Genomic DNA, 20,661 nt, shown 5'->3' with positions numbered 1-20,661 from the left:
AAAAAAAGTATTACTTACCCTACCACCCAGTACATTATAGTGGAATCGGGTTTCTTTTGGTCAGTACAGCTATCAGGAACACACTCAAACAATACACCATGTTCTTTCACTTGATTTAGGTCCAAATTTGCTTTTTGGGATTTTGATCTTTCCCCAGACTTTTTATTCTACAGTAGAACAAGGGCAACAAAATTAATATCTGAATTGGCAGTATAAAGAAGTATAGGAAAAAATGTTATATTGTATGTGATAATTCTGGAATATCTGGTAAATGGGGACTTTTACAAGTAGAAATCTGTCTAAAGAAATATATGTTTACCCAGCTGTATCTATTATGTTGTTGTAACAAAAGAACTCCCCTCTGCCCCTTCCCCAAAAGATAAGGATTTATACTTCTCTCAGCATAGTTTGTTGAAAAATGGAACGGATGGAAAGACAACAGCGATGGAAGTTCTTGATGAGCTGAGGATGGATAGTTCCACTGAGTTGTGCTACTTCAGCATGTGTTGGAGTAATAAAAATTCCATGCATTGTTTCTAAACAAATATAATGAAAGAGGGTATTTTCTGGACCTGAAGTCAACCTTCAAAAGCAAAACAACAAGACAACCGGATAAATACCTAATAAACATTATCAGTAATAAATTATATAAAAAGAAAAAAATCAGGACTTTTGATTTTCTATATAATGTAATAGTAAACATATGATAATTCTGTATTTTAATAACATAGTTAATAGTTAACTCATTAAAATATATACAGAATTCTAATGATGTTCAGAAGGTCATCTAATATACCATATCCCAGCATTGGTATACTGCATTAAAAAATTGAGTAACTTATACATCATATATGCTTGAAAGTACTTTCTAGAAAGCACTTATCATTAGAAAATAACTTACGATGTTCTTTAGTAACTAATGTAGGTAAGAAATTACCAGCCTTAATATTCATGAGAGCTAGTTTGGTGTAGTGGTTAAAGCATCAGACTAGGAACTATGACTTCTAGTCCCATTTAGGCACAAAGCCAGCTGGGTAACCTTGAACTGTTCACTTTCTCTCAGCTTTAGAAAGGAGGACATGGCAAAACACTTCTGAAAAACCCTGTCAAGAAAACTACTGGGGCTTGTCCAAGCAGACTCCGAGAATTGGAAATGATTGAACAGAAGAAAAAAAACACAATAGTTTATGTCCATATACTTGTCAGGTTCAAGATATATATTTACTACACTGTTGTGAAACATAATGGGATTGAGTAAATTTGAAAAGAATTCAAGTTATATTAGCAGTTATATAATGCTAATAATATGAACCATATATGTTTAAATTTATATGTTTAAACAATAAGATAAATGTTGATAAGATTTTTTTTTACAAGTTTACCAGGCTCAATCAACTTTGCAGTATGTGGTGGTAGTTCAAACCCAATACTGGTACAATAGTAGACTTTTTATTTTATTTTAATAAAGGTAATAAAGAATGAAAAAATGTATCAGCTTCATGTGCAGCTTTACTTGTGCACGCGAGTGGGTGAATGCATGCGGAACCTTCCTCTCCCCCCCCCCCATCTGCAAAGCTGGAAAGGTTGGAGACCGTTGCTGTAAATGGAGCAAATAAAGAGACTGAAAATGAGTACAGAACTTATATACATTACTGATTCAGTTTCCTGAGACTCAGGGGGATAGGGCCTGCATTTCAGGATCACATCTTACTTCTGTTACATCTCTAAAGCTCTCCCGTGCCAACAATTGACAAGGTCCTTCCCCCCTAAATGCCAATCTCTACCACCCATACAAAGAGGACAGTGGCTTTAGAGTTATAAAATAGAGCTGCTACTAGCCAGCAAGACCTATCATTAAGGATCACTATCTAGCTGCAGATTCCTCATTCTATTACAGTGTAAATTTATATCTTGATTCAATACTGAAATACAGGTTGACACATGTAGGTGAAAATAATAGAAAAAGTCCTTATACAGCATCCATGTTCAACATGATTTGAGGATTTGTTTGTGGAAATACACACGGTATCAGGAAACATCTTAATAAGAAAACAAAAATGGACTGCCACCTACATAACGTTATTCATTCCCCTTTGTCAATTCAGCAATTAAACCTTTAAAAGACATGGTATCAACAATATTTGATTGGAAACCTAAACTTAAAGAATATACAGCAATGGCAAAATCTGGCAATATGAAAGCCATTCCTATTTACATTTAGTTAAGCTTCTGTTAAATTAAATTTAAGCAAGAATGGTTTCCATATTTATTCTAAATTATGCAACACTATGTTATTTTTCTTTTTTTCTTTAACATTTATAGCATCTATAACATTTATAATGTATGCATAATAATTTACATTTATATATAATAATACAGGTAGTCCTGGATTTATGACCACTTTGAGCCCAACATTTCTGTTCCTAAGTGAGACAGTTGTTAAGTGAGTTTTGCCCCATTTTATGACCTTTCTTGCCAGAGTTGTTAATTGAATCACTGCAGTTGTAAAGTTGGTGATACGATTGTTAAATGAATCTGGCTTCCCCACTGACTTTGCTTGTCAGAAGGTCGCAAAAGGGGATCATGCGACTCCAACCATCATAAATATGAACCAGTTACCAAGCGCCTGAATTTTGATCATGTGGATGCTGAATGGTAGTAAGTGTGAAAATGGTGATGTTATTTTTTTAGTGCTGTTGTAACTGAACGGTCACTAAAAGAATGGCTGTAAGTTGAGAACTACTTGTATATCATGAGAAAACTATATATTCTGTGTAAGTTTGTTTTTTATTAACATTATATTGAACATTGTGTAACTTTAGTAATTATCCATTCAAAGATAATACCATTTTTGAAAATAATTCATTAAAAAAAGGATTTTTTAAAAAATCAGCAATGAAATGTTATTTTTGATGTGTCCATCTGCACATTTTCTAAGAAAATATAAATGTAGTCAGAAAAGAGATTTTATAAATACTATAAATAAATTATAAATAAAAACCTTTACTTCATAGCATTATATAATTCAGTTTCCTTATCTGAGACATTCTTTTTCAGGGTTCCAAAAGTAAATGGGTTTTGAAGAACAGGCTTCTTTTTAGTGATCTGAGAAAGAAAAAAGAACAGCTTACAATAAGAGTGAGCAAGCCTCAGAATTTACAAATGCCAAATGGTTATGTTTTCAAAATACATTAAACTGATAAAATAACCTGTTTTGTGAACAACGTTGAGTTCTTAAGTATTAGTGGACATGTCATGCTAGCTAGGAAAAAGGGCTGTTTTTATTGAAAAACATTTTTATAAACTAACACTTGAACAAAGCTGTTATTTATTAAATGATTTGTATTTGGGAAATATACAGAGTTCACCCAAAGTCTTAAACTGTATGATTAATAAACTATGCTGAGTGCATTCAACTTTTATTTAATTCTTAAGTCTAGAATAAAAAATGCTTATTCTTATGGGAGAAAAGACCACAATAGGAACTGACTTGAATATGGGAAGAAATGGCAACAAATAATTACCTAATTTTGCAATGATCATAGTCAGTTCATTCTAGAAACAGAATGACATAGCTATATCAAAGCTTTTGATATAGCTGTGTATATACTATTAGTACTATCTCCTACAGATTAATTTTTGACAAGTCATATTTGCTCTAGTTGTACATATAGGTGGGGAATGGTATAAAACTTTAATGAAACATAGAAATACTGAAGATATATGAACAATTTTTTCTTCTATTAAGTACTCCTGCAACTTCTTTTTTATAAATACAGAAAGTAAGCTACATTACTTATGGACATCATTAAGTGCAGCAGTTCAGTAAATAGATCATTATTTAAATAATAAATAAATCCACTAAGATTTTTCAATTATATATGGCATATGGATTAAATTCCATTTTTTCCTTCAGAAGTGTCATGACCATTGATAGGACACTCACAATTTCACAAGGGACTAAACCTAGGTGTCCTTAAGACCAAAACTCACTTTTTTGTTTGCCGGAGAAGGTACGATAGTTGACATATGATGCAGTTTGCTGAGAACAGACAAATTGGAAAAGTTCTCCAATTTGTCATATGATGAAGGGAAGAACCAATCTATGCAACACACCAATGGAGCAGAAGCTGTTTCTAATCTCTCATCTATGCTAAGATCTATTCCATCCAGCTGAAGGATAATTGATTTGACCTGGTCAACATATATGTAATCTGGTCCAGGATTTCCAATAGCTTTGGAAGAACAACCTCCTGCTTCCAGCAATGCACTCAGTATAAAATGCTTCTAAAAAAAAGGAGAAAAAAAACCTATTTCTGCCAGTGCATTTATTTTACATATGTATACTGCACTTATCAAAGATCCATTGTGCATAATAGGTTACATAAAATAAACAAACTTTAAAACTAAAAATCAGCACTCAAGAAAACACTTGAGAAAGAAAATTAAAAAAATAATTTTGAGAGTAAAATAACTTTTTCGGATTCAGTATTCTGAAGACAAATGAAATGGTCTATAACACATATAAATAAACTGTATTTCTACTTCTGTACTAGAATATGAAATGCATTTGTGCTCATGGGATAGCTGATAACCCTTCCCTTGTCAACCTTATGCAGATATTTATTATACAAGTTTAGTGACCACAATAAGGATCAGCAACTTGGTTATTATGTGAAGCAGTCGCTAAATGAAACCACAATTGTGTTTATTTTTTACTTCAACTTCCCTTTGCTTTACAGTCCTGCGAAGGTTATAAACGCAAGAGTTGGTCACAAAATTATTTTATTATTGACATAACTGTGAATAGTTGCTAAATGAGGCAGTTGCTAAATAAGGTCTACATAGATACTTAAAGCAACATGAATAGACAAAAAATACTAATTTTAACTACCATTGTACAAAGTATTTGATGTGTATATCACAACATGTCCTGGTATGGGCAAAGAATCCCTCCTTGAAGTGTTATAGGAGCTACATTTCTCCTATAACATTTTATGTTAAAGGATTTTTCCAATTCTTGAATGTATATACATGAGGCCCTTGCTTAACAATTGTCCTTTTTAATGACCACCTAAAGTTATGATGGTGCTGAAAAAATAACTTTACAATTGGCCCTTGTGCTTATGACCACAGCAGCATCTCTGCAGGACCAATATTAGGCACTTCACAATTGGCAGGCATTTATGACCATCACAGCATTCCATTGTTACATGATCACCATTTGCATAGTTCACAGTTGGCTTCCAAAAGAAGGGTCAATGGAGTAACTGGCAGTAAAATTGCAAGTTGTGGTTACAGGACCTCTCACTTAATGCCCATATCACTTAGCAATGGAGTTATCAGTCCAAATTATGGTCATTAAGTAAGATTACCTGTACATACAAAGCTACTTCACTCATAGACAGAGTAAAGTGTTGACTGTGCATGTGCTCATGGAGAAGCCATCAGAGAAGCTATAGTGAGTCTTCTAAAGGACATAAATGCCTTAATGACTTGAAGAATGGTACTCTGCTTGCCTTCAAAATTCTCTGCATCCCTTTGAAATGCTTTGCACAGCATTATGTAGACACTTGAAAGCTTGGCACAGGATTACATAGATGGAAATTTACTATATTTTCACTACAAGCTGCATTGCATCAGTTAGGAATAGCAAAGATTACACAAAGCAATATTCATGCTATAAAAACCTACCAAGCCAACAATGAGTAAGAAGTATCTTGCTATGGGTTCTTGGAATCCCTCATATGAAGTTTGAGAACTCTGAAGATGATGATGTGGAAATACTTCTCTCCATATTACTAACTGACCGATTCGTTGTTCTGCCGCTAAGGGCAAAAGGCAATAATGCCTGCTGTACAATGCAATATCAATAAGGTCCTCCTTCGGCAAGTGACTACTAATTAAATATCCCTAAAAAAAATACATTATTATACAGCCATGCACCAATTTTTTAGAGCCTCTTACATTGTAAATATTACATTAGTTCATTTTTTTTAAAAAAAAACTACTACATATTATCACAAAACTCAATCCAAACCAATTGAGTCATAAAAATTTTTAAATTAAGAATTGTCAATTTTTCTGATAATGTTGGTAACCATATTCAGATAAATTGAGTTGTACAAAATTAAAAACCATTCTTCCACAGCTCAGATATCTCAGAAAGGCAATAGGTTTGACAGTATATACATAGAATAAGAAAAACACCCAAACCCATCTTATGTCTTATTGTGATTTAAAAATCTTTTTTTCCTCGATTAACATCTTGTATATGGTTCAGTTAAAGTTGGTTTTGTTGTTTTAATGTAATCATTTTACCAGAAAGCAATACAGTTTGCAAAAGCTTACCTTGTAGAAGAGACATGAGCCTAAAAATGTATACTGTCGTCTCACATCATAGTAATCTTCAGACTATAAAAAGAAAGATAATGAAGTAAAACTTTTGGATTTTAACTGATCCAATGTATAGTTTTAGAATATTTTAAGAATAGAATATTTCTAATTTTGCCTTATTTACTTGACCAGCAGGATGTATAATTTGTCACAGAATATGATGCGGTATATTCCAAACCAACTGAACAAATACAGTGAATATGCCTAGAATAGAGTTTTGTACGGTTATCTGGAAACTTGTATGCCTGTGAAACCTGAGGAAGTAGAATGGACTTCAGGATTGTGAGCTCAACCTCCTGTTTATAAGATCCAGATCCTATCTCTGGGTCCATGCCGTGACATCTACTTCTTTGAAGGAGAACATTATCAGACAGCCTTGAAGTGTGGCCCTTTCTTAAGAAGGCACTGCTAGACCCAATGATTTTGGAAAATTTCTGTTTGGTCTCCAACTTTCCCTGTTTAGCTGGGCTTCAACTGCAGAAAATCCTGGAGGAAATTCATTACCTGAACCACTTTCACTCAGATTTCAGACTGGGTCACCAAATGGAGACAGGAAATGCTTGTGAATGACCTGGAGCAGAGCCATGATGAAAATAGTATGTCCATTCTTGTATTCATTGATTTCTCAGAGGCTTTCAATACTATTAATCAGTATTAAGGGTACTATTTTGTGGTGGTTCATTCCTTGTGCCCAATTTCAACTGGTGTTAATAGGCGAAATCGTGTCCTTAGCCTCTCCTTTGTAGGATGCAATGATCTTGATGCTCTCATTCCTTTTGTTCACCATTTACATAAACTGGGGGATTAAAATGAATTTATTATGACCCTACAATTCAAAATTGTACTTATGTTATATAGGCCTAACAGTTGTTACTGTGTGTGTTTGCAGTTAATAACAAGATTTGCAAGTAGATAAATGACCCATATGTTGGAAATAAATATTGAAATGTTTTAAAAAAGTAATTCATCTACATTTCTTTAATCAAAACATGAATGATTGGTATTCCATATTTTAAGACAGTCAGCCTATTTGGATTATCTCATCTTTTCCTACAGTAATTCACCTTTTCAGTTTTGTTCCTTTTCCTATAGGTCCAATTCTTATTAAACATGCTGCAATTTGCTGTTTTCCTTACTTTTTATCTCTCTTACAGAAAGAAAATTAGGAAAAAAATGAAAATGATAGTAAGCAGGAATAGCAACTATGTGGAATTTGGATCTAGGAAGAAGATGAACTTTTTTTTATGCGCCCCTCTCACCATTAATTCATCCTCTCCCTTTGAACTACATGACCAAAGCGAGAGTAAGGAAAAAGAGGAGCACAATGATATGACCAGTGCCTCCATTGTAGCACTGATGAGCTCCCAGTGAGGAATCCCAATTCTGGCTCCTACATGAATAACTGGCATACTACTGAAATTAGCAATTTTAAACTAATTTCTCTACTAAATAGATGAAGAACTATCATGAATGCACAAAACACCCAGTTAAAAATAAAATCTTTACCAATTCTGCAAATTCTGCTGCCTCCAGGTCACTCAGGGCTGCATCAATTTCTACCTAAAATAGATAAGCAGAAAACATTCATATGTGTTCATATACGTTTGTGTACTTTGTGTTCCCCTCCTCCCTATCTTTTAATAGTATGTATTACTGTTGTTATTTATTGCTTTCTTATTTTAATGTGTACTAGCTACCCAGAATCATCTGTGGACAAGATGGGAGGCACATAAATTAAACAAATAAACAAGCAAGCAAGCAAGCAAGCATGACTTTTGTTCCCGGTCTTGAAAAAGCTTCTTAATGCTGAACAATATCTCATTATACACAACCGCATGTGTTAGTCCAGAATAATTAACAAAGTAAGTATCAGCAAAGTGTTGGAAACTGCTGTAAGCTGAATCGAAAGAAAAATATACAATAATTATGGATTGCTTATTTTACAGATAAAGCCAAAAAATCATACTTTTTAAGCCTCCAATGCATTGCTTAATGCATTGACTCTCATGCTAATGAATTACAAGGCACAACGTTTCCTTGAAATGTGGCATAGTACCTAAACGAGTTATTAGAAAAATCTTTTTCACTAAATCTTTAGCCTTTGTCTCTATGGAATGTTTTTCACAAATTTTCACAAAGTATCTTAATTCTGCCTAAGAAATCATTTTTATTTATATAACCTAGTAGTTATCCCCCAGATGTAAAAATATTGTCCATTTTAAAATTTGTCAGAAAGCAGAGACACTGTACAGTAGTCTGAAAAACAGTTCTTAACCAATGTTGCCAGAATTGTTAGCCACAGAGCTAGTGCTTATTCATTTCCTCTGTTCTTTTATGTCTGCAACTGAAAACAAATGACATTTCCCTATTTTGGGAAGTCACTTTTTCTTACTTCTTATTATAGATATATCATAACCTGCCATTTTATAACAGAATAAGCCACTTTTCTGACATGGTCTGTTGTTTCTTGAAAACCAAAAAAACCCCAAATATTGAAATGTCATACCACAACAGATTCTGTCAGAAATGTATGAGGCCAGGAAAAGCTTTAAATAACATTTTAAAATTGTCCCAGTCTTGAATAGCTAAAACATCATCTGCTTCAAGAATGGGACCTATATGCTGATTCCAGCTTGTCAGTAATTTCTATGTAGAAATATATTATGCATACATAGGGAGAGAAAGAGAGAGCGAACATTGCAATAATACAGGTTTAAAAACATAAACTTTTGAAAAATATTATACGGATCATGTATTATTCTGTGAAAAAGCATCCTGAGTCTGAGTTTTTACTTATTTTGCCACTGAATGTTAACATAGTTTCATGTGGATTCTATATAAAGAATCCAAGTAAACAAACAGCACCAACAGCTGTTAGTTCTTTCATTCCTTTCATGAACAAAGAACTGCAACATGGGATAAGCTAGCATGAAAACCTAGTTGCCCTTTTAAGTCTATAATAGATTAACTATTTTAGCTGCAGTAACTACAATCAAATCACCTCATTATATGAATATTCTGATCTCTTCTTTCATAATGCAGTGCTTCAACTCAGTCATATGTGAGGGTTTACTTGCATCAACTTATTCTTTCAGATCCTACAGCAACATTCCCACTTTGTTCAGGTCTGTGCTTGACTATTCCAAAACTTGTGTTTTGTTTTTGTTCATTCATTCTTTCTTGAATGCATGGGCACATAGTCATGCAACAAGCCACACTGGTAGTTCAGGTTCAACTGGCAAAAGTTTTGTACAATTTTCTGATAAAAGGCAGATTGATAATTTCTACAAAGATCAGAAATCATTTAGATCCTGAGGAAGCAAAGCATCTCCAAACGATGACACTATGAGTTTCATGCTTGATAGCTGTTATGAAAATCTTATTATGGAATGCGTGCTTGCAAGACACAATAATACTCATGTAGTCCAACATTTTTAGTTTTGATTTGTCTATCCATACATCATTCCTCCAGAGGTTGGATCTGGGTGCTATTTGTTAAGCTTAAAAGTAACATTAATATTTTTCTTAATGAGCAGTGGCTTCTGCCTTGTAACTATCCTATGAATTTCTATTAGGCATGGCATGCGCTCTGCACATTACCAACTAAATATTCAGAAGTACAAACTGTCGGGTATATGCTATTTGGAGCTACAATTCAGGAGATGTGATCTAGTATATTATGACTATTTGAATTTACTATGGTAATTCATATATATGTTAGCTAGGCAACCTGAGGGGTGAAACAAAACTGAGTCAGAATATTTTGGCACACGAATGAAAATGTCTATGTGTATCTTGGTAACTTCAATTAGACTAATGTCCAATTTTTTAAAATCTGTAATCAAACTTACTTTAATATTTGGGGGCAGCAACAGCCATCGTACTCCTGGAAAGTTGTATAAAAGTAATGAGCTGTTATCATAGTGGTGAGAACCAGGGTTGGCATTGGAGTTGGTATGCTGAAGAACTTGCTGGAAAAACAGGCTGAAGAAGTAATCCAATCGAGAAGTATTTCCTGCCTGACAAAAAGCACTGAACAAGCAAACAAAAAGTTGGAAAAAATGAGAAATATGCTAGCTCTTGCTATAATCTGTCTACCTAGCAGAAGATATTTTATGACATGATATAGGAAGATTTGAGAAATCATAAAAAAAAACAAAGAAGGAGAGAGGTACTGGATAGTATGAAAAAGAAAGGAAGGAAAATTTAGTTGTAGACACTTTTAAAATCAATACAAGTTATTTTAAATTTAATCATTCTCCCATGTGGAATGCTCTGATTATTGTTGTTCTGGTAAAGTATGATTCAGTATTTATAAGCTAAATATATCCATGCTCTTTTATGAGTCAATATTACTTAATATGAAAGAATATGTACATGACTTTCAAGATGCTTTCACTTTTACATTGTTTAAACTTTGTTTAGTGGCTATGGCATAAAGGATAAAAATTCATGTACTAGATGATGTTGAGGTTAGAAAAAGCTTCTTGTTGAGAAAAATATTCTATACACAGGTCAAAATGTGTAAGAGCAGATCTCTTTCAGATTCTAAATGGAGCTTCTGAAACAGTTTGCGATTCCAATAGGAAACTGATCTTTAAAGAATGTAAGGGGAAAAAAATTACAAATAAAATGACTGTGAGCAACTTGCTTTATTATGAAACACTGAGAAAGTATAATGAAATATTTAACTTGGTATATTCAGAAATTCATCTTTATGTTGCTATTTAAAACAGAAGTATATCTAGCAAACAAAGCTACACTTTATCACCTCAGAGTTTAAATAATTTGAATTTAATTTTTCAGTTTCCCATTCTGCAGAGCAAATCACATGTGAAACCGACAGAATTTTCAAGCATAATTCAAATATGACAACTAGATCTGTCCATTAAAATAAAATCCTACAAGTACATTTTAAACAATGTAAGTATGCAACCGAATCTAAAATGCATAGGCTTAATTACCATGGTCCACAATTGGAATGCTTACCTATCCAAGGAGCTGTACATGAATGTCAATGTGCTCACAACATCTGTAATCATGTTCCTTAGCTGAGAGAGAGGTACACTAGAAAACCAGAATAATCCTTTAGATAAATTTTCTAACAGAATAAATGCATATAACGGAGAAACATAAAATAGGAATAGCACACAATCCAGTGTCATTAAAAGCAAATAAAAGGACATGAACTAATTTTGGGGGTTCTAATTTTAAAATATTGTTATCCAGTAATAATTTTATTACACGCCATAAGAGACCAGTTATATTTTATAACAATCATCTTAGAATAGTCTTTTGATTTTAGTAAATATTTATGAATAATTTTAGGGACCAAATTTATGTAGCGAAAAAATTAAAAAGGGAAAAATATGGAAATGTACCTTTCAGCTGGAAGGCCAATTATGAGCAACTTGTCAGCCTTCTTCCAATAAGCCACATGGATCAATTTCCCACATAAAAACATAGATGAACTATAAAAAGTCAACAAAATAATCAAGAAAATATGGTCATGCAATTATATCATTACAAAAATGTGTCAGCACCATGCATAAAAACTCAGTTTCTTTCCTATTTTAATTTTTAGACAATACAGTTAATTGCTAAAATACTTCCCATCAGGGTTTTTTTTTTATTATTCTCCTATATGTATATTATCTTAATAGGCAGCTTGGACTATACAAGTAACATAACAGATGCCAAGCCAGTATGATTTGTCATATAATTCAGTGTTGACAACTTTTGATAGTCAGGGTCATATTTAGAATTCTAGGAGGACGGGAGCATGTACAATTTATTTATTTTACAATACTTAGCTTACAATACTTAACTAGCTCTTATGATCCCAAATTGTTAAAATACAAAAAAACCCAACAATAAATATAAATAACAATAACTTGCCAGCCTATTAAATAATGTTCAACAACATTAAATTTGATTTGATGGTCTTTTTTAAAAAATGATATGTCTATTTTAGGGTATATAGTATATTATTTTCCTATTTCTCAAAAAAACAGGTAATAGTTTTCAATAATCATGGTTTATGAGAGATCAAGGACAGCAAATTTAAAGCAAAAATATAAACTTATTAAATTCTAAAAAAAGAGATCAGAAATCTGGTGGTGGTGGTACAAGAATGATAAATAAGAACGATACTTGCCTAATTATTTGTGTTCCAGTCAAGTTTTCCAGTATGTCACATAGCGTGAGAAATATTCCTCTTACACTTTTTATTTTTTGAGATGCTTCTGACATGGGATATTGGTAAAGAATTTCTTGCTGTCAAAGAAATGTCAGTTTGTGTATCAATTAAGAAAATTACGGGAAAATCCGTATCCATAATTAAAATTGATCTTTCTTGATTTTGTCTAAAAATCTTCACCAGAGAAATCTATTTGGCATGTATTGTAAAAACCCAAATTCAAGAATAAAGGCAGCATTCCTTGGGAAATTTGTGAACACAATTTGCTAGTACATTTCATTACTGCTGATTTTATAAATATATATTATTAGATGATTTGCTTCCTTTTTTAAATTTTATAATACAGTCACTTGTAATTAAAAAGTTTTTAATTGCAAGCCATGTTAAAAACGTAACTGTTTTGTGAAAATCAAGAGACTATACATTATCTTATTGAATTCAAGTTTTAATATGAAACTCCACTTTAGTGGACCAAACAGGTGTCTGCTAGTCCCCAAACTCTCCAAGTGACACTACAAAATTATGTAAATCAATACTTATGACGTCACTCTCATTGGTGAAATGATATTTTTATACACTTTGTTCGGCTACATGTGAAGTCTGTTGCATCAAAATTCAGAAAACTGAGATTATAATACTGACATTTCAAGATATAGAAGAATTCCTCCCAAACCGCCTAAATATAGTCAAGAATTTTAAGCCAATTTAAAACCCACTTTGCAATTTTTCTCTTTTAAATTATAGATCCTCAAGCTATTTATAAGTTTCTCATGGCTACTTAGAGATTCTAGGCTGGTCCTTTTTTTAATTCCATCCCCAGGTTCTGCCATTCTTTTTTTCTTAAAATTATATATGATTCTTGCTCTTTTCCTAATTTCCACAGTTTCTTGATAAAGATTTTTATTTTCATTGCTTTTTTGTTGTATTTCTGTTTGTCTGATTATTGGTCATCTTTCTTGTTGAAAGGCAGGATATATGCACTATTTTAGAAATATATTCCTACCTCATCAGATGAATCAGATTCCAAGTTAAGTGAGAGATACATTATAATATGTGGTATACTTTGCAGAGAGAATTGCAGATCATTATTATGGTCTCTCCACAGCAGCTTCACCAAGTTGCTTTCAGAGGATTCTGTCTGTTTATTCCTTGACTGAGATGTTCCTGTTGGTTCAAATGCTGCTATTTCAAATGTAAATTTCACCTATTAAAAGAATTAATAATATTTTCACTGGGAATAATTTAGATCTTTAGAAATGTTTTCAAGACAGGTAGTAGGTTTAAATATATACAACAGCTAGGATCAGTAACCCATGGTTTTCATAAATATAATGAAATAATTAATCCAAATTATTCACTATTAACTACAAAAGTAAAACCTGTGATAGCAAAGACTTGAAGTACACACAATTGTATAATTTAAATGTAATCTACTTTCAGATTTTTTTAAAATAGAGTATAGACATTTTTTAAACAAGTTAAATTGGAATCACCAAGTGATATTCAGTATTATGAATTACTGAATGATATCTGTTTTGCTTTGTATTTTTTGTCTCACTGTGATAAACATCTCTTAATGTAATTATTATTGGTTCATTAACTTTATGATTTGATTTTCTTCAAATAAAAGTTGATCTTCAGCGCCTATGCGCCACCCATTCCTATTATTCATCTGTGCATTTTTCACATTTGTCCCTATATTGTTATGATTACTTTTCAAATCTTCATGACCATTAAGCTTTTTAAGACTCTATATCACCAATTGAGAGAATACAGTGCCATATTTTCAAGTTATATAAGAGTTCCTCCCAAATCCTCTAAATATAGTTGTTGTAAATCATGTTTACAGCTGCATTTGATTATGGAACTATGTCAAATGGTAAAAAAGGCATCTCTCCACTTTAGGAGAGTGAAATAAAGAAAATAACAAAGATCATACCTTAACTGCTCAGGCAACAATATGTCTGTCCAATCTTTCAGCTTAGTGCTAAAAGTTTTAATGCCTCTCCCTGACCCTATTCCTGTCTTATTAAATTTTAATCTAGGTAGGTAGACAGGACCAGCTGGAACAGAATACAGTCATTGTTCTAAACATACATACCTTGAAAAAATATATATGAAATATATATTTTATTTTCAAGATCACCCAAATTTTATCCTTTTTAGTTAAAGGAATACGACTAGAAAAGAGCGTGAGAGAATCATGATAGTTAGCAACTAAAATATGTGCTCTCTTCTGCAAATCAGTGCCCTGGCAACACCTTACTTTTGTCAAGGATTACAAAGAAAGCTGTGTTTCGTGTATGATTCATATAGAAAACTAGTATAAAAAAACCTTCATGTTTGCATGCTTGTCTAAATTAAAATCAACTGAAGTATACCTGCATAGGACCAGGAATACAAGACAAAATCCTTTCTATATTTTCAGAGTTTACATCAACATCATTTACAGCAACAAGGACATCTCCTGAAAGCAAAAGAAAAAGCAACATTAAGGAAGCAGACAAAATAAAATTCCAATGACTAGAATGTTTCTAAATAACATTTAGGCTGATTTATACACATGCATTGAAGATTAATATTTATTTCATTTGAGACACTTATATACAGTATGTAACTATCTGCTCTCTTTGCTTCCGTTTTCAGCAATGTATTTGTTCTAAGAGGATATGAGTAACCATCAGTTCCAAATACTTTAGATCTAATAAGAGGTTTCCTCTTTCAGCCACAAAATCTTCTAATTTTCTCCTCAGACAACTGCCAGGTTTTTTTTTCTTTTTTTGTGGGCTGGGAATCATTTGTCAATTTGGAGTCAAAAGGACCTTACTAGAGCAAAAGTAAAAACAGATCGGCCTATAAAAGAGCAACTGCTGTATTAGAATAAGATAGCATGCTTTCCAAAGTGCTAATCTGGATTTAAATAAAATTAGTTATTAAAAAATCTGCACTACTCAATTTTTCCTTTGCCTTAGGTCTTTATGAACATTCTATAAAAGTAGAATTCACTGTCAATAACGTATGTTTATTTTATATCTCAGGTGCTTAAGGATTTAATTCTAGCTAGCAATCAAGAGTTAGCCTGTTTGCCAAGAGATACCATATCCTTACAAAATAGAAGATAACATACTGTATCCTATTCAAAATATTTTCAGCTATATATGCTCTTCCATTTTTGTCAAAGAAAACAAATAGGATTTTTCCTTTCTTCCTGCTATCCTACACATCATACCTATATCTAGGTAGGTAAGAGCTGCGGTGGTGCAGTGGTTAGCAATAATATATCCTCCTGCTCCTAATATCTATTGCAATTACATTGGTTGCTTTTGTGTGTACTATAAACGGAGAGTTAACAACAAACTTCTGATCAGGGAAAAAATATTATTAAGGCCCAGAAAAAACATCTATCAGGTATACTTCTTGTTGAAATTTAAAAAAATGTTCAAGATGTGATTTGATTTCCTAGTACAGTATGTTCTTGTTGTATTATGTATAACATGTGAAATGTTTTATTGTTCAAATAAGACTAATATCTCTCAATCCATGACATATTCCTTAATTAGAAGACCAATACCAAATTTGAAATAAGCCCTTCCATCTTGGTTTTGTCAGAAGTGTGTAAAATATTAAACTTACCAATTAAGATTTGTCCAGATTTTATTGCTGAGCTTCCAGGGATCAAACCATGTACTATAATTTTTTCTTCATTAGTCCTTCTAGATTCAGTAGCATGACTATATTTTTCAGCTGTTCTCCATGGTGATTGGTGGACAATTCCTATTAAGGATTCTAGAAGTTCAGGTTGGTTCCCTGTTGTAGCATTTGAGGTTTTCTGTGGATTTACATAAATGTAGATGTCTTTGTACAGCTGTTGCTCAACATCTCCCATCTTATGACAAGAATGGTATTTCAGTATGGATGCTGGGCCATAATTATGGATACAGTTTTTACTCCTTGCTTTCTTCTTTTCAGAATGCCTCAGAAGACCTTTATTCTTTAATAAACTAGTAAATTGTTGCAATCTATGTTCACTCTTCCTGTCTTTTATAGCTTTCTCATGAAAAATCTCAGCTTCATTTTCACTAAATGTCACATGGTTCATCATAGATCTAGCAAGAGAACCGCTGTGAAGGATGGTTTCCTCTTCATCCTCAGTTAGTTCTAGGTAGAATAATTCTCCATTTTTCTGTACACTATCCAACCACTCAGGTTCAATGTCACTATGAACAAGATGACAAAAGTATATTTAATTCATAATTAACATAAAAACTGTAATGAAGTGCAGAAGAAGACCAAGAAACTATCACTCAAAAGATTTACTGCTTGGATGCTTCAAAAGCATTGGATACTGAAACTGACACTTTTGGCACAACATACAAACAGTTAGATTAGTTATGATAGCAATGGTTTTGAATATTGATCATGATTTTTAAAATATAAAATGTGTATGTGTGGAGGTTGGCGGATTCTAATCTGAGCGGTCCTTGGTGGTCTCTGAGTTTGTTTTTTTGCAGACGTTTCATTACCCAAACAAGGTAACATCACTGAGTAGCACTGGTGATGTTACCTAGTTTGGGTAATGAAGTTCTGGAAGAAAACAACCAAGCTCAGAGAGCACCAAGGACCTCTCATTTCAACCCTGAACTACATGTATTCTCTTTTATTGGGTTATAATCTATTCTGCTGCACTGGGCATTATAATAACTTATGTCATTCATTTTAGTGAAATTCACCATAACAAATCCTTTTTGCAAATTAGGAATTCAACATTATTACCTATCTGCATACTTCCCAATATAATCAGGAATTAGCAGTTTGTCTAAATGCCAGCAGATTGGTTCTGATCTAATCTTGGATAGAATGCTGTTCAAAGGAGGAAGCAGCAATGGAAAAGACTTACCTTTGTGTTCTAATGGAAACAAAGTTTCAGTTAAGTTAAACAACACTTAAAAGGATGCCTTCCCCACTAATCATATTGGATGGGTGACGGTGATCCCATTTATATTCAGGTCCCAAACCATATCAGGCTTTTAAGGTGACTACCAGCACTTTTAATTGTACTGGAATCTGTCATCTACCAACACATGGGTTTCCGAATTTTGGACTAAAAGCAGCTTCCAAATAGATTTCAAGGGCAGTATTATTACAGTAAATGTTATGGGAGGTAACAAGGAACATGTCACAGTGCCAGGATTTCCTTCTCCAGGAAATGATGCAACTGACATGCCAGCCAAATCTGGACAAAGTCTACTCCAGGAATAGCCTCTGTCTGTCGTTTCAGTATTATCCAAAAGTCTAGGACAACTCTCAAGTATATACCTGCTTTTTCAGAGAAAGAGCTATCGCTTCCAAAGTTACCATTAGGTTATAAGCAAACTGAAGATAGCATTCCCTATAATCCAATAGTGAATTCAATTTTAAATATTCCATATATTATATGGAAAACATTGTTAAATCTTTGCAGATTGCTAATAATTGTCTGAGAGAGATGCAGCACTCTTTTTGCTGCATTAGATCAAACATTTCAAATTGTGTGATGTGTGAACAGAACTTGTATTTGTTTAAAACTGGATTAGACTGGTATCTGAAGGTATAGGATTATTGCTGCATACTTCTATTCGGATGAAATGTTTCTACTTTATGCATTTAGCCGCCCAGATATGCTTGACAGTGAGATAGGTGGCATGTAAATTTAATAAATAAAATGCATTCCTTGCCACCAGCAAAATGGACAATTGATAAAAGGAGACAAAACTGGTGTTCTGAGCATGTAGATTTTTTATTTAGTATTTAATTATTGGTTTGGGATTAAAAGTGAATATTTCCCAGCTAACAAGCCAGGACACTTCCCCATTCATTCAGAATATAAATGGGGCAAATTCTCACTCACCCTTTCAGATACAATAAGCTAGAAAGAATGAAGGCCTTCCAGAGATGCAAAAAATGACTTCATATATCCTATGCTGACATGTCAAGCTGTTCGTTGGGAAGAAAAGGGCCAGAGAATAAAACAACCTAAGACATAAATCAGTAAAGTTCCTAGATGGAGGCAAATGAAAAGCATTCCATTCAGGAAATTACAATTCCACACTTTGCGCGAACTCTGTTTCCAAAAGCAACAAAGAACAGCGCATTTGGAAAGTTGTCATCTCAAATCATTTATTTCTAACTCAACTCCCTGCCCTCCGGGAATCAGCACATGCGCAGACAGAAGGTCTTAATCGGTCGCAAAAGCGGGAAAGAAGCTTTCTCCTTACTCGGAACTGCTGGACAATGACGGAGAGCAGGAACCGCTACCCTGAGTCGAGTCACCGCCCTTAGACTCGTCATAATCCTCTCGGGGAATCTCAAAAGGCCGACGAGGCAGCACCGTTTTCTCCATAACAAGGACAACTCAATTTCCTCCGAGATCCCTACAACTCTCTGCCGCCATGACACTGACTTCCGAAAAAAGCAGGACGTCACCTTCTGCCGCGTCTTGATTGGCAAAGGCTGGGGAAACCATGGCGACCAAAGACGCGCTGAGAGAACTGCGAGGATACGCTCCGCCCCCTCTCCAAAAACTCTCCCTGAAACTCCTAAATCAGATAGTATTTAAACACTAGCAGCGTTTAGCTTCCCTTCTTCGCTTGGCATTTTGCCTAGATTTTTAATCACCTTGCCGGAATTATATTGCATTCTTGGAATCTCAAAAGCCTGCACACTGGTTTGTAAGCATTCAGCCTGATAAAAGAACTGTCTTCAAAACGCAACTCTGCCCTTATGGTGACCATGGCATCATTTGTCTTTGAGAGCAAAGATTATTTATTCTAATTCTTTCTCAAAAGCCACCCTACCCTTGATACCCCCCTTAAGAATTGCTGTTCAAGAATATGCATGTTAACTCAGAAGTAATCCCAAGGAATCCATTTATTTATAAGGGATTTCTAATGGTCAAGTAAAATTGAAGACTACATTTTTCTGGCTTAAATCAGTGTCTCAACTAATTAACCTCTGCTTTTTGAGGGTGGTCGTGGTAGTTTATTTTCAAACCAGTCTTGAACTTTAAATGCCTTGCTGGCCTCCATTCTATGTTCATTGCACAGGTCCCTTTGGATTTTAAAAAAAGATTCCATACCTTAAATCATATTTTATTTGGGACTATTTCTTATTAGCTATCCCCAGAAACACAAAGTAATCATTCCCTGACACAGAAATAGTTAGGAACTGTCTTCTGCAATTTGAAAATGAATGTGTTTTTTTTTCTCCCTCTGGTACTGAATTTTGTTTTGCATTGTTATTTATTATATTAAGGCTTCATACTTTTAACCTTATTTATGTAATTCAGCTCAGACATATTTTGATTAGAGCAGCATATTAGTCTTGTAAATCAATCAATCTCCAATTAATATTCAAAGTATACATTTAGAAACCTCTCCAAAGTGATCACTGGTATAAATTGTGTTACACGCATGCATGAATATGTACAAGAGTCTATCTTACAATGTGCTGTATCAGGACAAAAATTAACATTCCAAAACTTGTCCACTAAACAATATTATGTGATACTTAGATAATAAGCATTACCTTTTTCACTATCTGAAAGGCAAACAATTCTGCTATGGAAGAAATCTTTTATGTGGGAAGTTTAGTTGACAGTTTAAGATTTACCACATCAATTTTGTGTGGAACTAAAAAAGAAAGACGCCTTCTGGAATTAGTGTAATATGATGTGTAATGTAAATAAACTCAGTTGCAAATTGGAAAGGCAAATGCTCCCCAAAGCGGCATTGAAAGACTCCCATTGTTTACTCAGAGTGTTGTTATCCCTTTACATCTGAGACCAACTAATACAGATTAGCAAAGTAGAAATCTGAAGCACAGCTTTTTTTCCACTGTCAATCTCCTTCTTTCACGAACTTTCACCTTTACCTGTGAAGCAGGATGCTCTGAACCGAGTCTAGGTCTTCTAAATTCCGCGTTACCGGCCTGGGGATTCTCTGCTTCGTAGCGCGGAACATGGTGCTGAAGAAGCAAGCGCCTCTTCATTACCTGCCTCCAAAACGGCGTCCGCAATATTCATCGAGTTT

The 20,661-nt window shown here is 33.6% G+C and overlaps 1 protein-coding gene across 1 annotated transcript; it reads right to left on the bottom strand.

Annotated features, from left to right (window-relative positions):
- Nucleotides 1–18: 18 nt before the first annotated feature.
- LOC107293987 (protein inturned) lies at nt 19–19,018 on the bottom strand (the record flags this gene model as incomplete). The annotated part of the gene is given in 15 exon segments (XM_015823179.1): nt 19–167; nt 394–583; nt 3,008–3,105; nt 3,994–4,287; nt 5,695–5,913; nt 6,352–6,414; nt 7,903–7,956; nt 10,248–10,428; nt 11,386–11,463; nt 11,778–11,867; nt 12,554–12,672; nt 13,599–13,799; nt 14,977–15,062; nt 16,229–16,812; nt 18,850–19,018. Coding segments are annotated over 15 exon segments (2,531 nt in total), but the record flags the coding sequence as incomplete, so codon positions are not given.
- Between the last annotated feature and the right edge of the window lie 1,643 nt (nt 19,019–20,661).

Source organism: Protobothrops mucrosquamatus, unplaced genomic scaffold (assembly GCF_001527695.2).
Source record: "Protobothrops mucrosquamatus isolate PMUCROS unplaced genomic scaffold, P.Mucros_1.0 scaffold1790, whole genome shotgun sequence".
NCBI lineage: Eukaryota > Metazoa > Chordata > Lepidosauria > Squamata > Viperidae > Protobothrops > Protobothrops mucrosquamatus.
The sequence above is the reverse complement of the archived record's forward strand: the minus strand, read 5'-3'. Positions and strand labels throughout refer to the sequence as shown.